Below are 18,307 nucleotides of genomic sequence, written 5' to 3' on the forward strand. Positions count from 1 at the left end.
GGTAGAGAGTCCATCAAGCTAGGTTGAGAGAACATTGCACAAATCTCATCTTTGGGTGAGTTTCCTCACTCCAAAGGTCATCAAATCTTCACAAGCGAGCACTGTTCTGTTCGTACGTCTCACTTTGAATGTCAAAGTGGCCCCTAACCCCTACACTAATACCTAAACCTCACCTCGAGTTACTATGTGGGCCTCCCATAGAGATATAAATACCTATCTAGTGTGAGAGCATCACAGTCTTTCTCTCTCTCTCACTTTCTCTTTTCTGATTTGCATCGCACCATGCATTATGGTGCTTTTGCAGGCTTAACGGAGCTTAATGCATGTGAAAACACCTTATAGCAATTTGATAAATGACCCTGTTAGCCAGATATATCAGGGGCAGTCCAGTGCCATTCCTGGATGGAGCTAACATCAATTTAAGTGGCTGGATAACACTGATATTCAGATTTATCTGGTTATCTATAGGACTGCATGAGTGCACTCCTAAAATTGGATAAACCTTTAAGATCAACGGGTATATTCAGTAGTGCACCTGGACCATAGAATATCCAGTCCAAGTGAGCTGGATAAGTTTATCTGGCTAACATAACCAGACACCCACGGCTGATTAATGACTCTTTCAAATAAAGAATGAGACCTCATAAAAGGATATTCAGGCAGAACTCATATCTGTTAGATTGAACAGCTCTGCAACTGGAGGTCAAGGCTCACAATTTAAAAGTAGGAACTTGGGAAGGAAGAAAGACCCAAAGGAGAATAAAAAGAGGCTTGCCTCGTGTACTAATTAAAGACTGAAAACATCTGAAGCAAAAGAGAAGAGGCTTGTCGCATTCATTTCCAAAGCACTGCACAGTCTCTTTTTACGTCAAGCTATTATTATTCTAGAATTTATTCTCTTCTAATCTATCTGCTAATGCAGGAAAACAGAAGCAAAGCTGAACATTTCTCATGCTGTTTGCATGCAGCCCTATTGAACAATCGTTCACAAATGTTGGCAAAGTTTGTCATCTGCACTAGACCCATAATAAAAATAAACATAGGATCCAGCAGAAACCCCATCTCCCCATAACTCTATCACACATCTGCCTGTTTTTCATAGCTTTAAGCTTGTTGATGCACTGTTCAAATAATTTACTAAGTATTTCCTTGCTGTCCTGCTTTGTTCTGAGCCATCTTGTGATCTGTCCTGCCAGTCTTCCAGCAACCACCAAACAAACGTACTGGGGCTGTGAAGCTGGGACACCAAAAGTAGGCAACTGTAACCGGGACTCTGCATTGATTTCCGAATTTTCCGAATTGTCATCATTCTTTTAAAGTTAGAGTTCTTTAAAGTTATAACGATAAAAATGTTTACAATATCCATAAAACAAACTTCTGATTTGTCTGCCCCTCCACCCTCTCCCCCATCACTCTCAATCACTTTCCAAGTTTATTAGCCTTGGTTTATTTAATCAAGAGACCAAATGGGAGGAAAAAATGTCACAAGTCGTAGGGATGCAGGGAAGTCACATTATGCTTTAGCTATTTTGTAAAGCCATTTATATTTTATTTATGACAGATTTCAGCAACCTATAAATAAAAAGACTATCACTGATGTTTAAATTATTCAAATGGTTAGCAAGGCACTGCCGGACGCAATCTTCCCATACATGTTTATCTTACTTAATTCTCCTCTAGTGGTATATATAATAATATACCATTCAGAAACTCTGCTGCCTTTTTCCCACGAGAGATATGGTGAACTGGACCTAATAAACCTCTGCAGCTGAGAGGCAGTATAAACTATTACACCCCTGAGGACGTCTGCAAGCTTGTCACTGGTCTGATTACTGGATGCCAACAATGAGCCAAACATATGGACGAAAGCTCTGTACATCTGCTTTAGCATTTCTCTTGCAGCTCTCTGTGTGCAATATTTTCTTAAGCTATTACTGTGCCATCCTGCAAAAGAACCTAACACTGGAAACTATCCATTTATTCCAAAAACTGCTTGGACAGGAAATTACAGGGAGTTTTAGACTATTTCAAATGTGCAGGTAAATAGTCTAATTGGATTTATTTCATTACTTGTAAACTGATTTCCTTCAATTTATTGTTATTAATTTTCAAAAACCCACCATTGTTTTTGACCCAGGAGTTACCTCCTTCCGTTCTGGGCTTCTAGTTCAATTGGAACCAAGGCTTGGATCTGGTGTCATGAGCCTTTATTGACAACTACCCGGGGATTGGACCCCTCTTTTATATCCCCCTCCTAACTTGCTATAGTCCAGTCATTGCAGTGACAGTGCTCGGCTAAGGACCATGTGCCAGAGCTCCACCACAACCCTGTAATTATGGACCCTAAATTTGGTCATTAGCTGTCACCGTTGCACGATGACTCTGACTCCCTTACCCCCAGGGGCTGGGAATGCTGCTTCTGTCGTATCCCTACCCCCAGGCAACCTGGAGAGTGGAAGACCTGCGCTGGAAATCAAACCCAAGTCCCACTGCATGGCAGAATGTAGCACTGCCACTGGATCACCCCAAAAGTAAAAAAAAACATAAAAAAAAAAAATATATATATATATATATTTATTTATTTATATATGTCTGAAGTATTTTGATCATTCATATCCAAAGAATAAGCGAGGCTACACTGCTATGAAATCGTACAAACAGCATGTTCCCAAAGGATGTTTTACTGAACTGATTGGATCTTTCACTTTTTTTTTTATCCCTAACTTTCTTGATTCCGAGATGTTTACCTGGACAAGGCAAGATGTTGCATTCCTGGTACTCCAAAGCTGGACCAAGACAAGGAAGGCCCCCGTACTTAGGCTCTGGATTGTTACAAATGCGCTTGCGGCTCCGGATGCCTCTGCTACAATCGCGGCTACACTGAGACCATGAGGACCAGGCTGACCAAGCCCCGTTAACTGTGTGGGAAGAGTAACGCCCAGAACGCAAGAAATCTCCTGACAGTCCTAAAATGAAAAAGAGACAAAAGAAGATTCAATGGATTAAAAAGCACAGGTTCACTTTCCTTCCATGTATAAAGCCTACCACTTTTTGGAAGTCTTCGCCATGTCTACATATAATTTAATTATTTACATGACTGGGGAGCACTCTTCCTATATCGTTTAGCTATGTGTTTTTCATATAATTGTTTACTAAAAAAAAGTGCACAGTATAAGAAATTATGGACCAAAGTTGCTTTTCATTTCAGCCAGAAGATAGAATCTCTAATCAACTCTGAGGGCCAAATAAACAACAGGGAAAATATCTTTCTAAAAAGGATGTCTGCATAGAAAGAAGATAACGCTAAGCACCTGCTCTGTCTTAACTGGAAAATTACTTAGGAAGGACAAAAAAAAAAAAAAGAAAGGAACTGGGAAATGTGGTAAGTGTTCACTCTAGCTCCTGTTTAAAATATCACATCCAGCATAGCATCTGTGGCTTTGTTACGCTGTATTTCTCAAGGAGGCAGTTGCAAACACTCACACGTTTTTCCTCAGAGCCTATGCTATCTCCACCCTAGTACAGATTCAAACCCCCATTTTAAGTTTGAAAATAGTCATAAAATTGTGCCATTCAATCCCGCAAATGGAGAAAAGCATCTCATACGCTCAGCACTGCTTTTTGAATGCACAAAAGAACAGTGCAGACAAAAAGAAACTTTGATGGAGTCAGTCATGTTCCAGCTTATTTTCATTAGGGGAGCGTGGCAGTTGAGATTGGTAAAGATAGGAAATGTTAGTTATAGGTAAGGCAGCTTCGGGAATCGCATTCACTGTAATAGTCAGGTTGGTGCTTAGTTTATAGAAGAGTTGAATTCCCCCCAGATCAGAAGAGCAATTGTTTGTATTTTAAATTATGTATGTCTGACCACATGTAAACCGCCTAGACGGATATATATTTACCCTTTGTGCGGTATATAAAAACTTTTAAATAAATAAATAAATAAATAAATAAATAAATAAATAAATAAATAAATAAATAAATAAACAAACAAACTGTAAGAAGTATGGATGTGTGTTATGCTATTTTAACATGAAACATTAGTTCATTCAGATGTGGACTACAGGTAGCTCCAATTTTTTTGCTTTCTTTCATGCTTGTTACATAGATGAACAAAAAAATTGTAAGTGATACATTTTTATTGTACTAACAATGCATTTACAGGGTAATTTTCAAACAGCCTGCAAAGCAGCAACATCTGCATGCAAATATCATACACGCAAACATTACTGATAATTTCAAAGCAAACTTACATGCATAAATTCGCCTTGAAAATACTCAGGTTATTGGCCACGTATGCGCACACACACATGTTCACTCATGTAAAGTTATACCTTCTCTTCACAGGCATAACTTACATGTGTAAACTTATGCATATATTTATTAAAATCCAAAAGTATGCACATTAAGTGCTGACTCTGCCCCAACTCCACTCCCCTCAGAACGCCGCTCCTCAGTGTGTGTAAAAGTACACATGAAACTGGGTTATGCACACTAGGGGTGTGCATTTGGTCCCTATGTATTGGCAATCCACAACGGATGTGCCAATATTCGTTGTATTCTTGGGGAAGCGAAACGTATCACGATTCCCCACGAATACAATGAATTTTCGCCAAATTATTTGGCCGCCAATTTAAACAACTCCCCACCCTCCTGACCACCCCAAGACTTACCAAAACTCTGTGGTGGTCCAGCGGGGGGTCCGGCACCCATCCCCTGCACTCAACACCCTCAATACCACTTCAAAATGGCGCCAGATAGCCTTTCACCTACTATGTCACAGGGGCTACCGGTGCCATTGGTCAGCCCCTGTCACATGGCCATCGGCGCCATCTTGTGTTCCTACCATGAGACAGGGGCTGACCAATGGCACCGGTAGCCCCTGTGACATAGTAAGGGCAAGGCTATCGGCACCATTTTGATTCCTGGCACCCGATGGCATGAGTGCAGGAGGTCGCTCCTGGACCCCCGCTGGACCCCCAGGGACTTTTGGCCAGCTTGGGGGGTCTCCTGACCCCCACAAGACTTGCCAAAAGTCCAGCAGGGGTCCAGGAGCGACCTCCTGCAAACGGGCCGTTTTGCCAGTATTCAAAATGGCGCCAGCGCTACCTTTGCCCTCACTATGTCACTTGCTGTTAAACTAGTTGGATTGCCTGTTTTAATATGTTATTTTATTAAGACAGTGTCAGTTTTTATGTGTCTTATAGCTGGTGCTGTAAATATTGCATGTGGTAGAAAAAGGGGTGTGCTTATGCCTAATTACTACAATGTCATTAACTTTTTGTACATTGTGGTAATGTGTGAGTGAGAAAGAAAGAGAACACCTCTGAGAGGAGACCCTTGTAAGCAGCTATTTATGCTACTATAGGAGGCCTACCTAGTAACTCGAGGTGAGGTTTAGGTAGTAAAGTAGGGGGTTAGGGTCCACTTTTACATGCAGAGTGAGATGTAGGAACAGAACAGTACACTCTTGTGAAGATTTGATGTCCATCAGAGTGAGAAACCTCACACAAAGATGAGATTTGTACAATGTACCTTCACCCTAGCTTAATGGATACTCTCCCTGGGTAACATCAGGCTAGGTTGAGAGAACATTGTACAAATCTCATCTTTGTGTGAGTTTCCTCACTCCGAATGACATCAAATCTTCACAAGAGAGCACTGTTCTGTTCGTACATCTCACTCTACATGTAAAAGTGGCCTCTAACCCCTACAATACTACCAAAACCTCACCTCGAGTTACTAGGTGGGCCTCCTATAGTAGCATAAATAGCTGCTTACTATGATGCCACCCCAGAGGTTTTCTCTCTCTCTCTCTCAGACCCTCCCAACGTGTAGTTATTTTTGGCATTAACCGTGCGATGTTGTGTGTAATGGCTTCGCAAAACCAGCCCATTTTTTCAGAAATCCCACCCCGTACCCCGACCCAATCCCTCCCCTTTTAAAAATTTGCATGGCGCCATGCGTTATGGTGCTTATTGTGTGCAATAAGCCTTTTTCGCACCCTATTAGTTATTTTTGTGTTTATCTTATTTTCTTTTATTAATTTATGGATGTACCAGATGTAAATCGCTTAGAAATTTTGATAAGCTGTTAAGAGAAACAGCAAATAAATAAATAAAGTGCTTTTAGCAGATTTTGGGCATGCTTGGAATTAAATATAGAGGACAAAAGTGAAAAAAGAGTTGAGAGATTCGGTAAAAGATAAGATTGGGGGTGGGTGGGTAGGGAAGGCATTGGTATGGTGTTCTATATGCGAATTTGTAAGATCATATACCCAAAATGAATAAATGTTAGCTGGGCAGACTTAATGGGGCAATATAGTCTTTCTCTGCCATCATCTACTATGTTACTTTGGCGTAGAATCATCATTCCAGGCGCACACACATGGAAGCATTGATTTTATAACATGTGCATGCACTGGTGTGCACGTTCTAAAATAGGATGGCCGGGTGCATGCGCGGCCAGCACGCGCAAGGGGGGTGGGGGGTGACTTTTGCAATTTCCCTGTGGCAATGCAATCAGGCCTGCCCAGTTCCCTTCCAGTCCACTCCAATTAAGGAATGAAAAAAAATTAGAGAAATTATTTGATTTAAATGTGCTATCTATAAGCTTCTTGGCATGCCCCTTATTTATTTTTATTTAAAAGACTTAGGGGTAGATTTTAAAATAGATGTTATAAAAATGGGGGTCAGCGCACGCAAGGGGTGCACAATTATGTGACTTGTGCTCACTGACGCCCACGGCCTTCCCCCGTTCCCTCCCAGGCTGCTCTGATTTCGGAGCGGCCTCGGAGGGAACTTCCCAACCCCCTAACCTAATCTCCCTTCCCCTTCCCCTAACCCTCCCACCCCCTGGTCCAATCCTACCCCCCCCTGACCTTCAGTTTACCTGTTGCGCTTACCTCTGGGCAGGCGCAAGTTGCGCGCACCGGCAGCCTGCCAGCACGCGAGCTTCCAACACAGCAGCAAATGGCCACTGTGCTGGAGGCCTCTGGCCCTGCCCTGCTCCCGGACTGCCCCACCCGCCCCTTTTTCAAAGCCCCGGGACATAATCTACTCTGATCAATTATTGATCAGAGTAGATTACAAAAATAATATTCATAAAATCAATTCTCACAAACACTTAAAAACATAGTCCTAGTACTATTTGAAAGAGTATATAACTGTTACCTATTTACCTCTTCCACTGCACTCATGATTTTATAGACCTATAGCATATTTCCTTTCAGCAGTCTCTTCTCCAGGCTGAATAGCCATAACCTGTTTAGCTTTTCCTTAAAGGGGAGCCATTCTATCCCTTTTATCAGGTTTGTTGTTCTTCTTTGTACCTTTCTCAGTTTTGCTATGTCTTTAAGATGGGGTGGCTAGAATTGCACACAATTTTGTTTGTACTGTGGATCGATACAGAAACATAAGGATATCCTATGTTTTATTTTATATTCCTTTTCTAATACTAACATTTTATTTGCTTTTTTGACCGCTGTTGCGCACAGGGCCGAATATTTCAAAATACTGTCCACAATAACTTTCATGTCCCTTTCCTGGCTAGTGTCATCTATAGAACCCAGCCATAATAGACCTATAAATTTGAACTCTTCTTCCCTATATTCATCACTTTGCACTTGTCCACATTAGGGGTGCTGCCCAAAACATTTTTCATTTCAGGGGTGCGCCATTTCAGGTCCACCTCCAGCTCTTTTTTTTTTTTTTCATTAAAAAAATCCCAGAACCCAACCCAACCCTTCCTGTTTATTAAAATATTGAGCCCCCACTCACCAGTTGATCCCTCTCACCCACCCTAGCCAACCCTCCTGATCCCCGCCCAGGATTCATCAAAATTGACCTAGTGGTCTAGCAGGGGATCCGGGCGCGACCTCCCATTCCCGGCCCAGCGGCTGCCATTAGTCAAAATGGTGCCGGCCACGCTTTGCTTCTGTTTTATAACAGGGGCAATGGGAGGCCCATGCTCCCAAATAAAATGATAGGAAAAACACATTTCTTGTTTTTCCTATCGTTTTTTTTAAATTCCAGAATGTAACAAAATAGGAAATATCATCGGTATTTCCTGTTTCGTTGCAAAAGAATACCTACCCTTAATTCACATTAAATTTCATTTGCTATTTGGATACTCAATCCCCCAGTTTTGCAAAATCCTCCTGCAATTCCTCATAATCAGCTCGTGATTTAACAATCTGAATAATTTTATGTCATCTGCAGATTTGATCACTACCTTTTCCAGATGAGTTATGAATATATTAAAAAGCACCAGTCCCAGAATAGATCCCTTGGGCACTCCACTATTTACTTTTCTCCATTGAGAAAATAACCATTCAGTCCTACTCTATGTTTCCTATCCTTTAGCCAATTACCAATCCATAATAGCACTCTACCTCCTTTTCCATGATTCCTGATGAATCTCTCATCAGCCCCTATTATTATAATAGGGGCTAATGAGTAAAGTGGCCGGCGCTGTCTTTAAAGATGGTGCCGGCCATCCAGTGCTCCTACCATGTGACAGGGGCCGGCCAATGGCACGGATCCCCTGTCACATGGTAAGGGCAAAGGGGCATCGGCGTCATTTTTTTTTTTTTTTAGAACAGCTGATGCCGGGAAATCTCTCCCCGAGGCCCCCCTGGACCACCAGGTAATTTTAAAAGGTTTTGGGGGGGTCAGGAGGGGGGTGTCGATTTAAAGGGTCGGGTGGTTTTTTTTTTAGCGGCGCGGGCCTCCCTAAAAAAAAAGGGTCGGGAGGGTGGGGGGTCGATTTAAAGGGTCGGGTGGGGTTTTTTTTTAAATCGGGCCATCGGGGCCATTTTAATTAGTGGCAGCCAAAATGGCGCCGATGGCCCGAGAGCGGGAGATCGTGCCGGGACCCCCTCCCCCCACTGGACCACCAGGTAACTTAACATTTTGGGGGGGTTCGGGAGGGTGGGGGAGGATAAGGAATTGGTTTTAAAGGGTCAGGGTGGGTTTAGGGGTTGATTTGGTGTGCCGGTTTTCCCGCCCTCCCCCAAATAATTCCCGTGCCCTATTTAACGATACAATACAAATGCCCCTGACGATAAATCGGGGGCATTTGTATTGTATCGTGCACTCTAACGATTTTGGACGATTTTAAAATTATCTGACGATAATTTTAATCGTTCAAAAATGATTCACATCGCTAATATTCTCCATGTCTGTCATCTTGGAGTATGAAAGAGGAAGGTGGAGGGGGAGGTTTTAAGGGGCACATAGTACACACAGGGGTAACAGAAACACTTTTATAGACATAATGTTCACTCTATATACAGTAGATAGTATACATACACTAAACAAATTATTACTAGATTGCTACAGGTTATTACAGACATGATGAGTCTGTTCTGGTTATATCCCATTTCAAGATGGATAAAATTCTAATCTCCTTGGAAAAGCAGGACTACAAGATATGTATGACAAATGGGACTTGATACTAACACAGCTGAAGGCCATATTCTAAAATCCCAGCGCGTGCTGAAATGGGCAAATATGCACAAGGATGGGATGTGCACCCGCTGCATGGATTTTAAAATGCCCGCGGCCAAGCGTGTATCTGCCTGTATGCACAGAAGAAAGAGTTTGTCAAAAAGGGGCAGGCCGGAGGCGTGGTCTCGGTGGTACATGGGCGGGTCATAATAGCACCATTAGGTCTTAAAATTTACCTTTAAATTGGGTTAAATTCATATCCACCTAACTATTGAGCGGAAGCTTAAAAGCTACCTCAAAACTTGGATTAGAGATGGAAAAAAATTATAAATGAAATTGGCTTTATCATCTGAATCAATGTACTGGAAGCCTAAAATGTAAGAAGGACTTTGTAAATACCAAGAGTTGTAAAGAAGTTGCTTATCTATTTTTCCATGCTTAATTAGAAAAAGCTTCCAGTGTGATTATTTCTGCTGTTCACAAAGGACTTTAATGTTTGATAAAGATCTTAATGCACAGGCCCTACAAAGAGGGATGGGCAGTTGCTCAATCTTGCAGCTTGCTTGCTTCTCAGCAAACTCCAAGGCAACTTTTTGTTTTCAAACAAATGTTATTCAAAAGTGTAAATAACTGAGTCACATCTACTCGTTCAAGACCTCTCATGATCTTAAAGACCTCTATGATATCCCCCCTCAGCCGACTCTTCTCCAAGCTGAAAAGCCCTAACCTCTTCAGCCTTTCCTCATAGGGGAGCTGTTCCATCCCCTTTATCATTTTGGTTGCCCTTCTCTGTACCTTCTCCATTGCAACTATATCTTTTTTGAGATACGGCGACCAGAATTGTACACAGTATTCAAGGTGTGGTCTCACCATGGAGCGATATAGAGGCATTTTGACATTTTCCGTTTTATTAACCATTCCCTTCCTAATAATTCCTAACATTCTATTTGCTTTTTTGACTGCTGCAGCACACTGAGCCGACAATTTCAATGTATTATCTACTATGACGCCTAGATCTCTTTCTTGGGTGGTAGCTCCTAATATGGAACCTAACATCGTGCAACTACAGCAAGGGTTATTTTTCCCTATATGCAACACCTTGCACTTGTCCACATTAAATTTCATCTGCCATTTGGATGCCCAATCTTCCAGTCTTGCAAGGTCCTCCTGTAATGTATCACAGTCTGCTTGTGATTTAACTACTCTGAATAATTTTGTATCATCCGCAAATTTGATAACGTCACTCATCGTATTCCTTTCCAGATCATTGATATATATATATTGAAAAGCACCGGTCCAAGTACAGATCCCTGAGACACTCCACTGTTTACCCTTTTCCACTGAGAAAATTGACCATTTAGTCCTACTCTCTGTTTCCTGTCTTTTAACCAGTTTGTAATCCACGAAAGGACATCCTATCCCATGACTTTTTAGTTTTCGTAGAAGCCTCTCATGAGGGACTTTGTCAAACGCCTTCTGAAAATCCAAATACACTACATCTACCGGTTCACCTTTATCCACATGTTTATTAACCCCTTCAAAAAAATGAAGCAGGTTTGTTAGGCAAGACTTCCCTTGGGTAAATCCATGTTGACTGTGTCCCATTAAATCATGTCTTTCTATATGCTCTACAATTTTGATCTTGAGGATAGTTTTCACTATTTTTCCCGGCACTGAAGTTAGGCTCACTGGTCTATAGTTACCCGGATCACCCCTGGAGCCTTTTTTAAATATTGGGGTTACATTGGCCACCCTCCAGTCTTCAGGTACAATGGATGATTTTAATGATAGGTTACAAATTTTAACTAATAGGTCAGAAATTTCATTTTTGAGTTCCTTTAGAACCCTAGGATGCATACCATCCGGTCCAGGTGACATGCTACTCTTTAGTTTGTCAATCTGGCCTACTACATCTTCCAGGTTGACAGTGATTTTGTTCAGTTCGTCTGACTCATCACCCCTGAAAACCAACTCCGGAACTGGTATCTCCCCAACATCCTCACTAGTAAACACGGAAGCAAAGAATTCATTTAGTCTTTCTGCAATGGCCTTATCTTCCCTAAGAGCCCCTTTAACCCCACGGTCATCTAATGGTCCAACCGACTCCCTCACAGGTTTCTTGCTTTGGATATATTTAAAAAAGTTTTTATTATGAGTTTTTACCTCTATGGCCAACTTCATTTCAAATTCTCTCTTCGCTTGTTTCGCTTGTTTACTCTGTGTGAGTCTGCAAGAGACTCACCCAGAGTAAACTGAGATGGATTGCTCTTCTGAGCCGGTGGTAAATGGAATGCAGTGGCAGCAGATAGAAATGTCCCTGTGGCAAACAACCCCCAAGACTTGCCAAAAGTCCCTGGTGATCCAGGCTTGGACATTGTTTAAAAATACAATCCTAGAGGCGCAGTCCATATGTATTCCACGCATTAAGAAAGGTGGAAGGAAGGCAAAACTATTACCGTCATGGTTAAAAGATGAGGTGAAAGAGGCTATTTTAGCCATAAAATCATCCTTCAAAAATTGGAAGAAAGATCCATCTGAAGAAAATAGGATAAAACATAAGCATTGTCAAGTTAAGTGTAAATCAATGTTTTACACTTAACTTGACAATGCTTATGTTTTATCCTATTTTCTTCAGATGGATCTTTCTTCCAATTTTTGAAGGATGATTTTATGGCTAAAATAGCCTCTTTCACCTCACCTTTTAACCATGACGGTAATCGTTTTGCCTTCCTTCCACCTTTCTTAATGCGTGGAATACATATGGACTGCGCCTCTAGGATTGTATTTTTAAACAATGTCCAAGCCTGGATCACCAGGGACTTTTGGCAAGTCTTGGGGGTTGTTTGCCACAGGGACATTTCTATCTGCTGCCACTGCATTCCATTTACCACCGGCTCAGAAGAGCAATCCATCTCAGTTTACTCTGGGTGAGTCTCTTGCAGATCCCTCTTTCAGGACTACTATAGGGACTAGCAGCATCTATCCTCAGTCTTACTCTGAGTTCCTGCTCCTTACCCAGTCACTCCTCTTCTGGAAGCGCATGAGATCAGCAGCAGACTCTTCTTTCTCTACTTCTGTCAGGATAGTGGCAGGTTTTTTTTTTTGGTCTGGTTATTCCTTTTTTCTCCTTTTTAATTTCAGCTCAGTCGGAACCAATGCTTGGATTCTGGCACTGTGAGCCTTCATTCACAGCTAGCTAATGTCCCTGTTTTACCCATGCTCTCACTGTTCCTAGTCTAGTCAGTGCAGCAGTGGTCCTGAGACTGGGAGCCGTACACCCCGCATTATGTACTCTGAATCCAACTCAGAAATGTCACCCTTAATGATGACCATGACTCACTCCCCTCCCAGGAGCTGTGAATATGGCCTCCACTGCATCCCCAGCTGAAGTTGACAAGAGGTGTGGAAGATCCAACTCAGAGATCAAACTGGGGACATTTTGCCTGGCAGTGCACAGTAGGGTATATGTATTCCTTTAAAACAAATGGCACATCCAAACCAAAAAAGGCCAGTTTTGGTCCGTTCTGAAGATAGCCTTGCCTGAAAATACCCAACATTTTTCAAGTGTATCTCTGCAATGTGAGTTGGTATGTTCATCCTGCTAACTTTGCCAGCCAGCCAGCAGCTGAATATGGACCTTTTTATTTATTTATGTACTTGCAGCTTGTCAGACAGACCCGGCTCTGTAATTGAAGGTGTTTTCACTACCACTTCAAATGTTTCATATTTCCTACTTTGTCATTCACTTTTGCAACCCCAAAACTACTTGCTGAATTATTCAAGTAGGGCACTTTAAACACTTAAACATGTGTCGCTAAGTTGGACTTTTACCTTCTCTTCATTTTTTGCCAATACAGATTCTCTGTGCTTATTCCATGCCCTCTTAAAGTCTATTGCTACTTTATCTTCCACCACTCATTCTGGGTGGGCATTCTCTGCATTCACCATCCTTTCTGTGAAAAAATATTTCTTGACATTGCTCCTGAGTCTGTCCCATCAGAGCTTCATATCAATGACCCATTGGTTCTAGAACTTGAAAAAGGCTTAACTTATTTGCATCAGTAATATTTTTTAAATATCTGAATGTCTCTATCAGATCTCCCAGGTCTACAACCTCCTCTAGTGAACACACATTTAGATTATTAGGTGTCATCTCAGAGAGTTTTTAGTGTAGACCTTGCACCATTTTGGTAGTTGTTTTTATTTATTTATTTGTTTGGGTTTATAACCCACCTTTGTGAATTGGAAATTCACCCAAAGCTGTTTACTTTACAGTATATTAGAGTAGTAGGAGATGTGCAAAGGCCATTTGCAGTTTAACAAAAAATAAGAGTATAACAATTTACAGTAGCCGCAATTAAAATAGCAACAATAAGCATTTCATATTGGCAATAAAAAGGTTCTCAACAAAATACTATTAACAACATAGTGGAAAATACTAGTGAATTAATTCAGAAAATTAACAGCACACGGCAGTATGTTATGTTTCTACAGCATCTTCAGGGCATTTGAGATTATGCCAGTAGTGTACCGCAATCTCTTTTTCTTTCTGTTTTGGAATTGACGTTAAAAGCCTGGACTGCTTCCACTCTGTCTATGTCCTTCCAGAGGCATGGCCTCTAGAAGTGAGCACAATACTTCAGGTGAGGATTCACCAACAATCTGCAATGACATAATGCACATTCTTTTTTCTACTCATTATGCCTCTCCCTATGCACCCTAGCATCCTTCTGGCTCTGGCCTGCACCTTGTTGCACCATTTTACTACCATGAAATCATTGAAGATAATCAACTTATTGTCTCTTTCTTGCTTTGTGGCCATCAGTATTGAAAATCAGCTATCAAGCAGACAACTACTCAAGCTTTCTTACATCAATTTTCATACTGTCTACTCCCTCAGGCATATCCACTCTACTGCAGATCTTACCATCATTCACAAAAATACAAACATTTCCTCTAAATCCTCTCACAATATTGCTCAGAAAGATATTGAACAGAATTAGCCCAGGATCGATCTTTGAGGTATGCAGTTTACCACTTTTCTTGCATCATTTACCAACACAATCTGTCATCTAATCCTCAACCAGTTTCTGATCCAGTCCACTGCCCACAGACCGCTCAGTTTATTTATAAGCCTCCTATGCAGGACAATAACCAAGTACATCATATCCATTACTCATCCTTAATTAAGATCTGGGGTCATCCAGTCAAATAAATTGATCAGATTCATTACACACAGTCTCTTTCAGGTCAGATGAGAGTAGTTGAAAAATAAATCTTAAGGTTCAATAGGATCATTATCTGTTTTGCCTTAGTAAGATTTTTCCACTGCTGCTGGAAGCATCCACTTTTTGCTAGTGGCAGAAGAGCAGAAATGACACTGTGGGAAATCAGGGCTTTTGGCACAAGTGATTCTTGAAGTCGCAGTAAAAAAACAAAAAAAAACAAAAAAAAACCTTGCTCAGAATAGATTACTTCACAAGCTATATAGGTCTAAAATTAATTCAGTCTGGAAGGTTCTTGTATCTGGCTAGACAAGTCAGCTTGAACTTTGAGCATGGCTCCCTTTGAAGTGTGAACACAAGAAACTACTCCACATTTAATCTCAGAGAGTTTACCAATTTGAATAGTACAAAGAGGGAAATAAAATTAACCAAATAAACCAAGATAATCAATTCAAGTGCAGAAGGGTTTGTGAATGACAACAGTATAAGTAAAATATAATTGAGGGTACTTCATTTTTCCTCAGTATGAAATCCTATTTTTGAAGTGTTAAAATTCTATTGGTCTTTCAAAACTTATTTGGCAAATGACACTAAAGATAACAGTTACTTTCATTTTCACAGCCAAATACTGAGCTGGATGAAAAGTCAAAGCCCTTAAATGATTATCTTTGGCAGCTCAAAATGACATCTGCATAACCATCCTTGCCTCTTCTCTCCCCCATCTGGAACAAATTTCCTCCAGACTTCCAGAATGTTCTTTTGCTTCTTATTTTCGGTTCCCTACTAAGAATATCTCTCTACAATTTATCGTTCATAACCAGCCCATCTCACAATTTCTTAAATCTAGTCATGACCTTCATTATGTACTAGCTAATCTATTTTGCTCAGCTGTAGTCATTATGCACTTGTAAGGCACCTTGGATAGGATGCCGATATAATAATAATATGAATATATATGCCCACTTAAATAATAATATGTACATATCATGGTAGATGCCTGCATAGACCTGTCCAGTCTGCCAATTTTCCTTTCCTATTACAATACCACATCTTTGACTTCATGCACATTTCTCCGCATTAAGGGTCCTTTGTGATTTTCTCCTGTTCTCTGAATTCTGAAGCACCATATTCTGCTTCAAAAGCAAAGGGGCAACTCTGCCATTGTGGCTACGCATATAGGTGCTATTATTATAGCCTGCGTTATTAATCTCTCTACTGCAAGATAAAATAACACTTCATAGTTTGAGTTGTCAGGGTTTTAGAACGTCTGTTCACATGGCCATATTTGAAGGTAAAATTTGGGTAAATGAATGTTGATGGTTGTCATTGCTAAGTGGCTAGTTAGCTGTTGATCAAATCTGAAGCTAAGTAGTGATATGGTCACTATTAATAAAACCTTAAAGTAAGATTGATCTTTATGGAAGCGGTTAATCTACAGGGATCTTAAGCCAAATCTGAGAAGAAAACAGTTTTAGTATCTTCCTTGCTGTGAGACACTATTAGCAGACAGATTTTAGGTAATTAAAGAAAAGTTAAAATTTCATGAGTCTGTAGTCTTAAACAATTTATTTATTTATTCTTTAGATTTATTTATAAAGTGCATATTGTTATGAATGCGCTGCCCGCGGGTCCCCCTGCAAGCAGGCACGGACTCACCACTGTTTTCTTCGCCGATGCAGCAGGACGCCGCCATCGGCCCGCCCACGCAGCCAGGAGGCCGCCCTGCTTGTTTCTTCGCTCCGCAGCCGGAGCCGCGGCCTCCCACGGGGCAGGGATCCCCCCCCGACATGATCGCCAAATTCGCGGCATTCCAGGCCACAGCCCCGGGCTCGATTAGCGGCTGGAGCCACCCCCGGGGCCTCCCGCAGCGGCTGGAGCCGCTGCCAACGTCAGAGCCTGCATCCAGGCTCTCCCCTGCCTTCTCTGCAGCGTCTGATGCTGCCGGCGTGCAGACGCTGTGCAGGCCACTGTCCAGGGTCCTGCACAGCCCTGCTCCTGCTTCCTTAGATGTGCGGCCGCGTCTCTCTTCTGAATTTAAAGGGCCAGACACAGGAAGTGTCTGGGCCCCACCTTAATGACTACTTCCTGGCTCAGCCCTATAAAGGGCTGCTCCATCCATAGTTCCAGTGCCTTGCATCATCGTTGGTCTTCACCCTGGAGGCTCCTGCCTGCCAGGGCCCATGTAAGGTCTTCTTCTTGGAGCTCCTCACCTTGATGTCTTGTTCCATGTTCCATGTTGTGCCTGAGGTCCATGTCCAGGTTTCTTCGTCTTCGTCCTGGTGTTCCTGCCTTCCTGATGTTCTCGCCTTCACTCCGCCTCGTCCTCGCTCTGGAGCCTTCTGGTACCGGTAGGCTGGGGATTCCCCAGATGTAGTTCCTGGGTGGACTAGGCTGCCGGTGGACGGTTGTACTGTGCTCCTGAGCCGTGAAGCCTGCTGTGTATTCCTGCGCTGTCCCCACTCCTGTCATGGTCAGCGACCAGCCTTGGGGCTGTGTAGGGCGCGTAATGGACAGGGTGGTCCGCGACTCAGTCCCGTGGGTGGCCTGAGTAGGGCGCCCTGAGAGACAGTGCCAATGTCCTTGCCTCGTGTCTTGCCTTGATGCCATGTGTCTTCGTCTGCCTTATCCAGCCATGTGTCTTGCCTCGGATGCCGTTCGCATCATCCCAGCCATGAATCCTTGTCTTGGATGCCGTCTGCATCAATCTCGTCAAGTGTCTCGTCTGCGATGCCGTCCGCATCGATCCTGTGTCTTGTATCCACAGCCCTGATGTCACGTCTTCTGCCAAGTGTCTTCGTGCCATGTGATGCCGTTGCATCAACTCCAGTGTTTCCATGCCAAGGCCCGTCTGCCCTCAACCTCAGGCCAGGCCTGCTGCTCCATGCTGCTCGCAGCAGGTCCGAAAGGGCCCGGAATGGTCAGAGGACCATTCACCTTCCAACATCCTCGGATGTTTGGCCATGGGAGCTTGCCGGCCTGGCAGAGGGAAGAGTGTTCAGCCACGCGGGGCCACCGTCAACCCTTGGTTCGGCCCTGGATGGCCAGGGTCGGGCTGAGGCCCATGGGCACACGAAAACCACCCGGTGTACAACAGAATGCAAGGCCTTTCGAGGACAGCACACAACACATATACACTAAGCTCAATGTGGAATGCAAAATATATGCAATAAGAAAAACATAACATCAAGTAATGATAAATAATGATAAAACCTAACATAAAATAACTACCCCACAAAAGCCTATATAATAGATAAAACATAAATAAATGTAAGCTATGAAATCAAGTGCAGTTAAATAAGAATTCTCATAAACTAGCAATAGCGTGCATCCATTTACCTGTGCTAATGGCTACCACTTTAGTCACAATGGGAATAATTTTCAGACTGGCTGCATATCTGCAAAGAATGGGGGTACTTTCTACCCGAAGACTTTGCACTCATTTTTAAAGGGAAAGTATCCACTTACTTTCACTTTTAAATTTTTCTATGGAAAATTACTTGGACAGTTGCTATTTTATGCAAGTAATTTTTCTGATTAAAACTATGTGCATATGTTAGAATTTTCAACAGTATGCACATAGCAACAAACCCTGCCACATCCCTGCGTCCAAGATCCCCTCCCCCTTCGGTGGTT

The 18,307-nt window shown here is 42.3% G+C and overlaps 1 protein-coding gene across 1 annotated transcript in view; it reads right to left on the reverse strand.

Annotated features, from left to right (window-relative positions):
• Positions 1-18,307, reverse strand: part of SEMA5A (semaphorin 5A) — a 1,250,864-nt gene that overhangs the window by 34,882 nt on the left and 1,197,675 nt on the right. Inside the window, 1 exon segment of the mRNA XM_029590025.1 lies at positions 2,748-2,966. Coding sequence (XP_029445885.1) covers positions 2,748-2,966 — 219 coding nt within the window.

This window comes from Rhinatrema bivittatum, chromosome 2 (assembly GCF_901001135.1).
Source record: "Rhinatrema bivittatum chromosome 2, aRhiBiv1.1, whole genome shotgun sequence".
NCBI classification, from domain to species: domain Eukaryota; kingdom Metazoa; phylum Chordata; class Amphibia; order Gymnophiona; family Rhinatrematidae; genus Rhinatrema; species Rhinatrema bivittatum.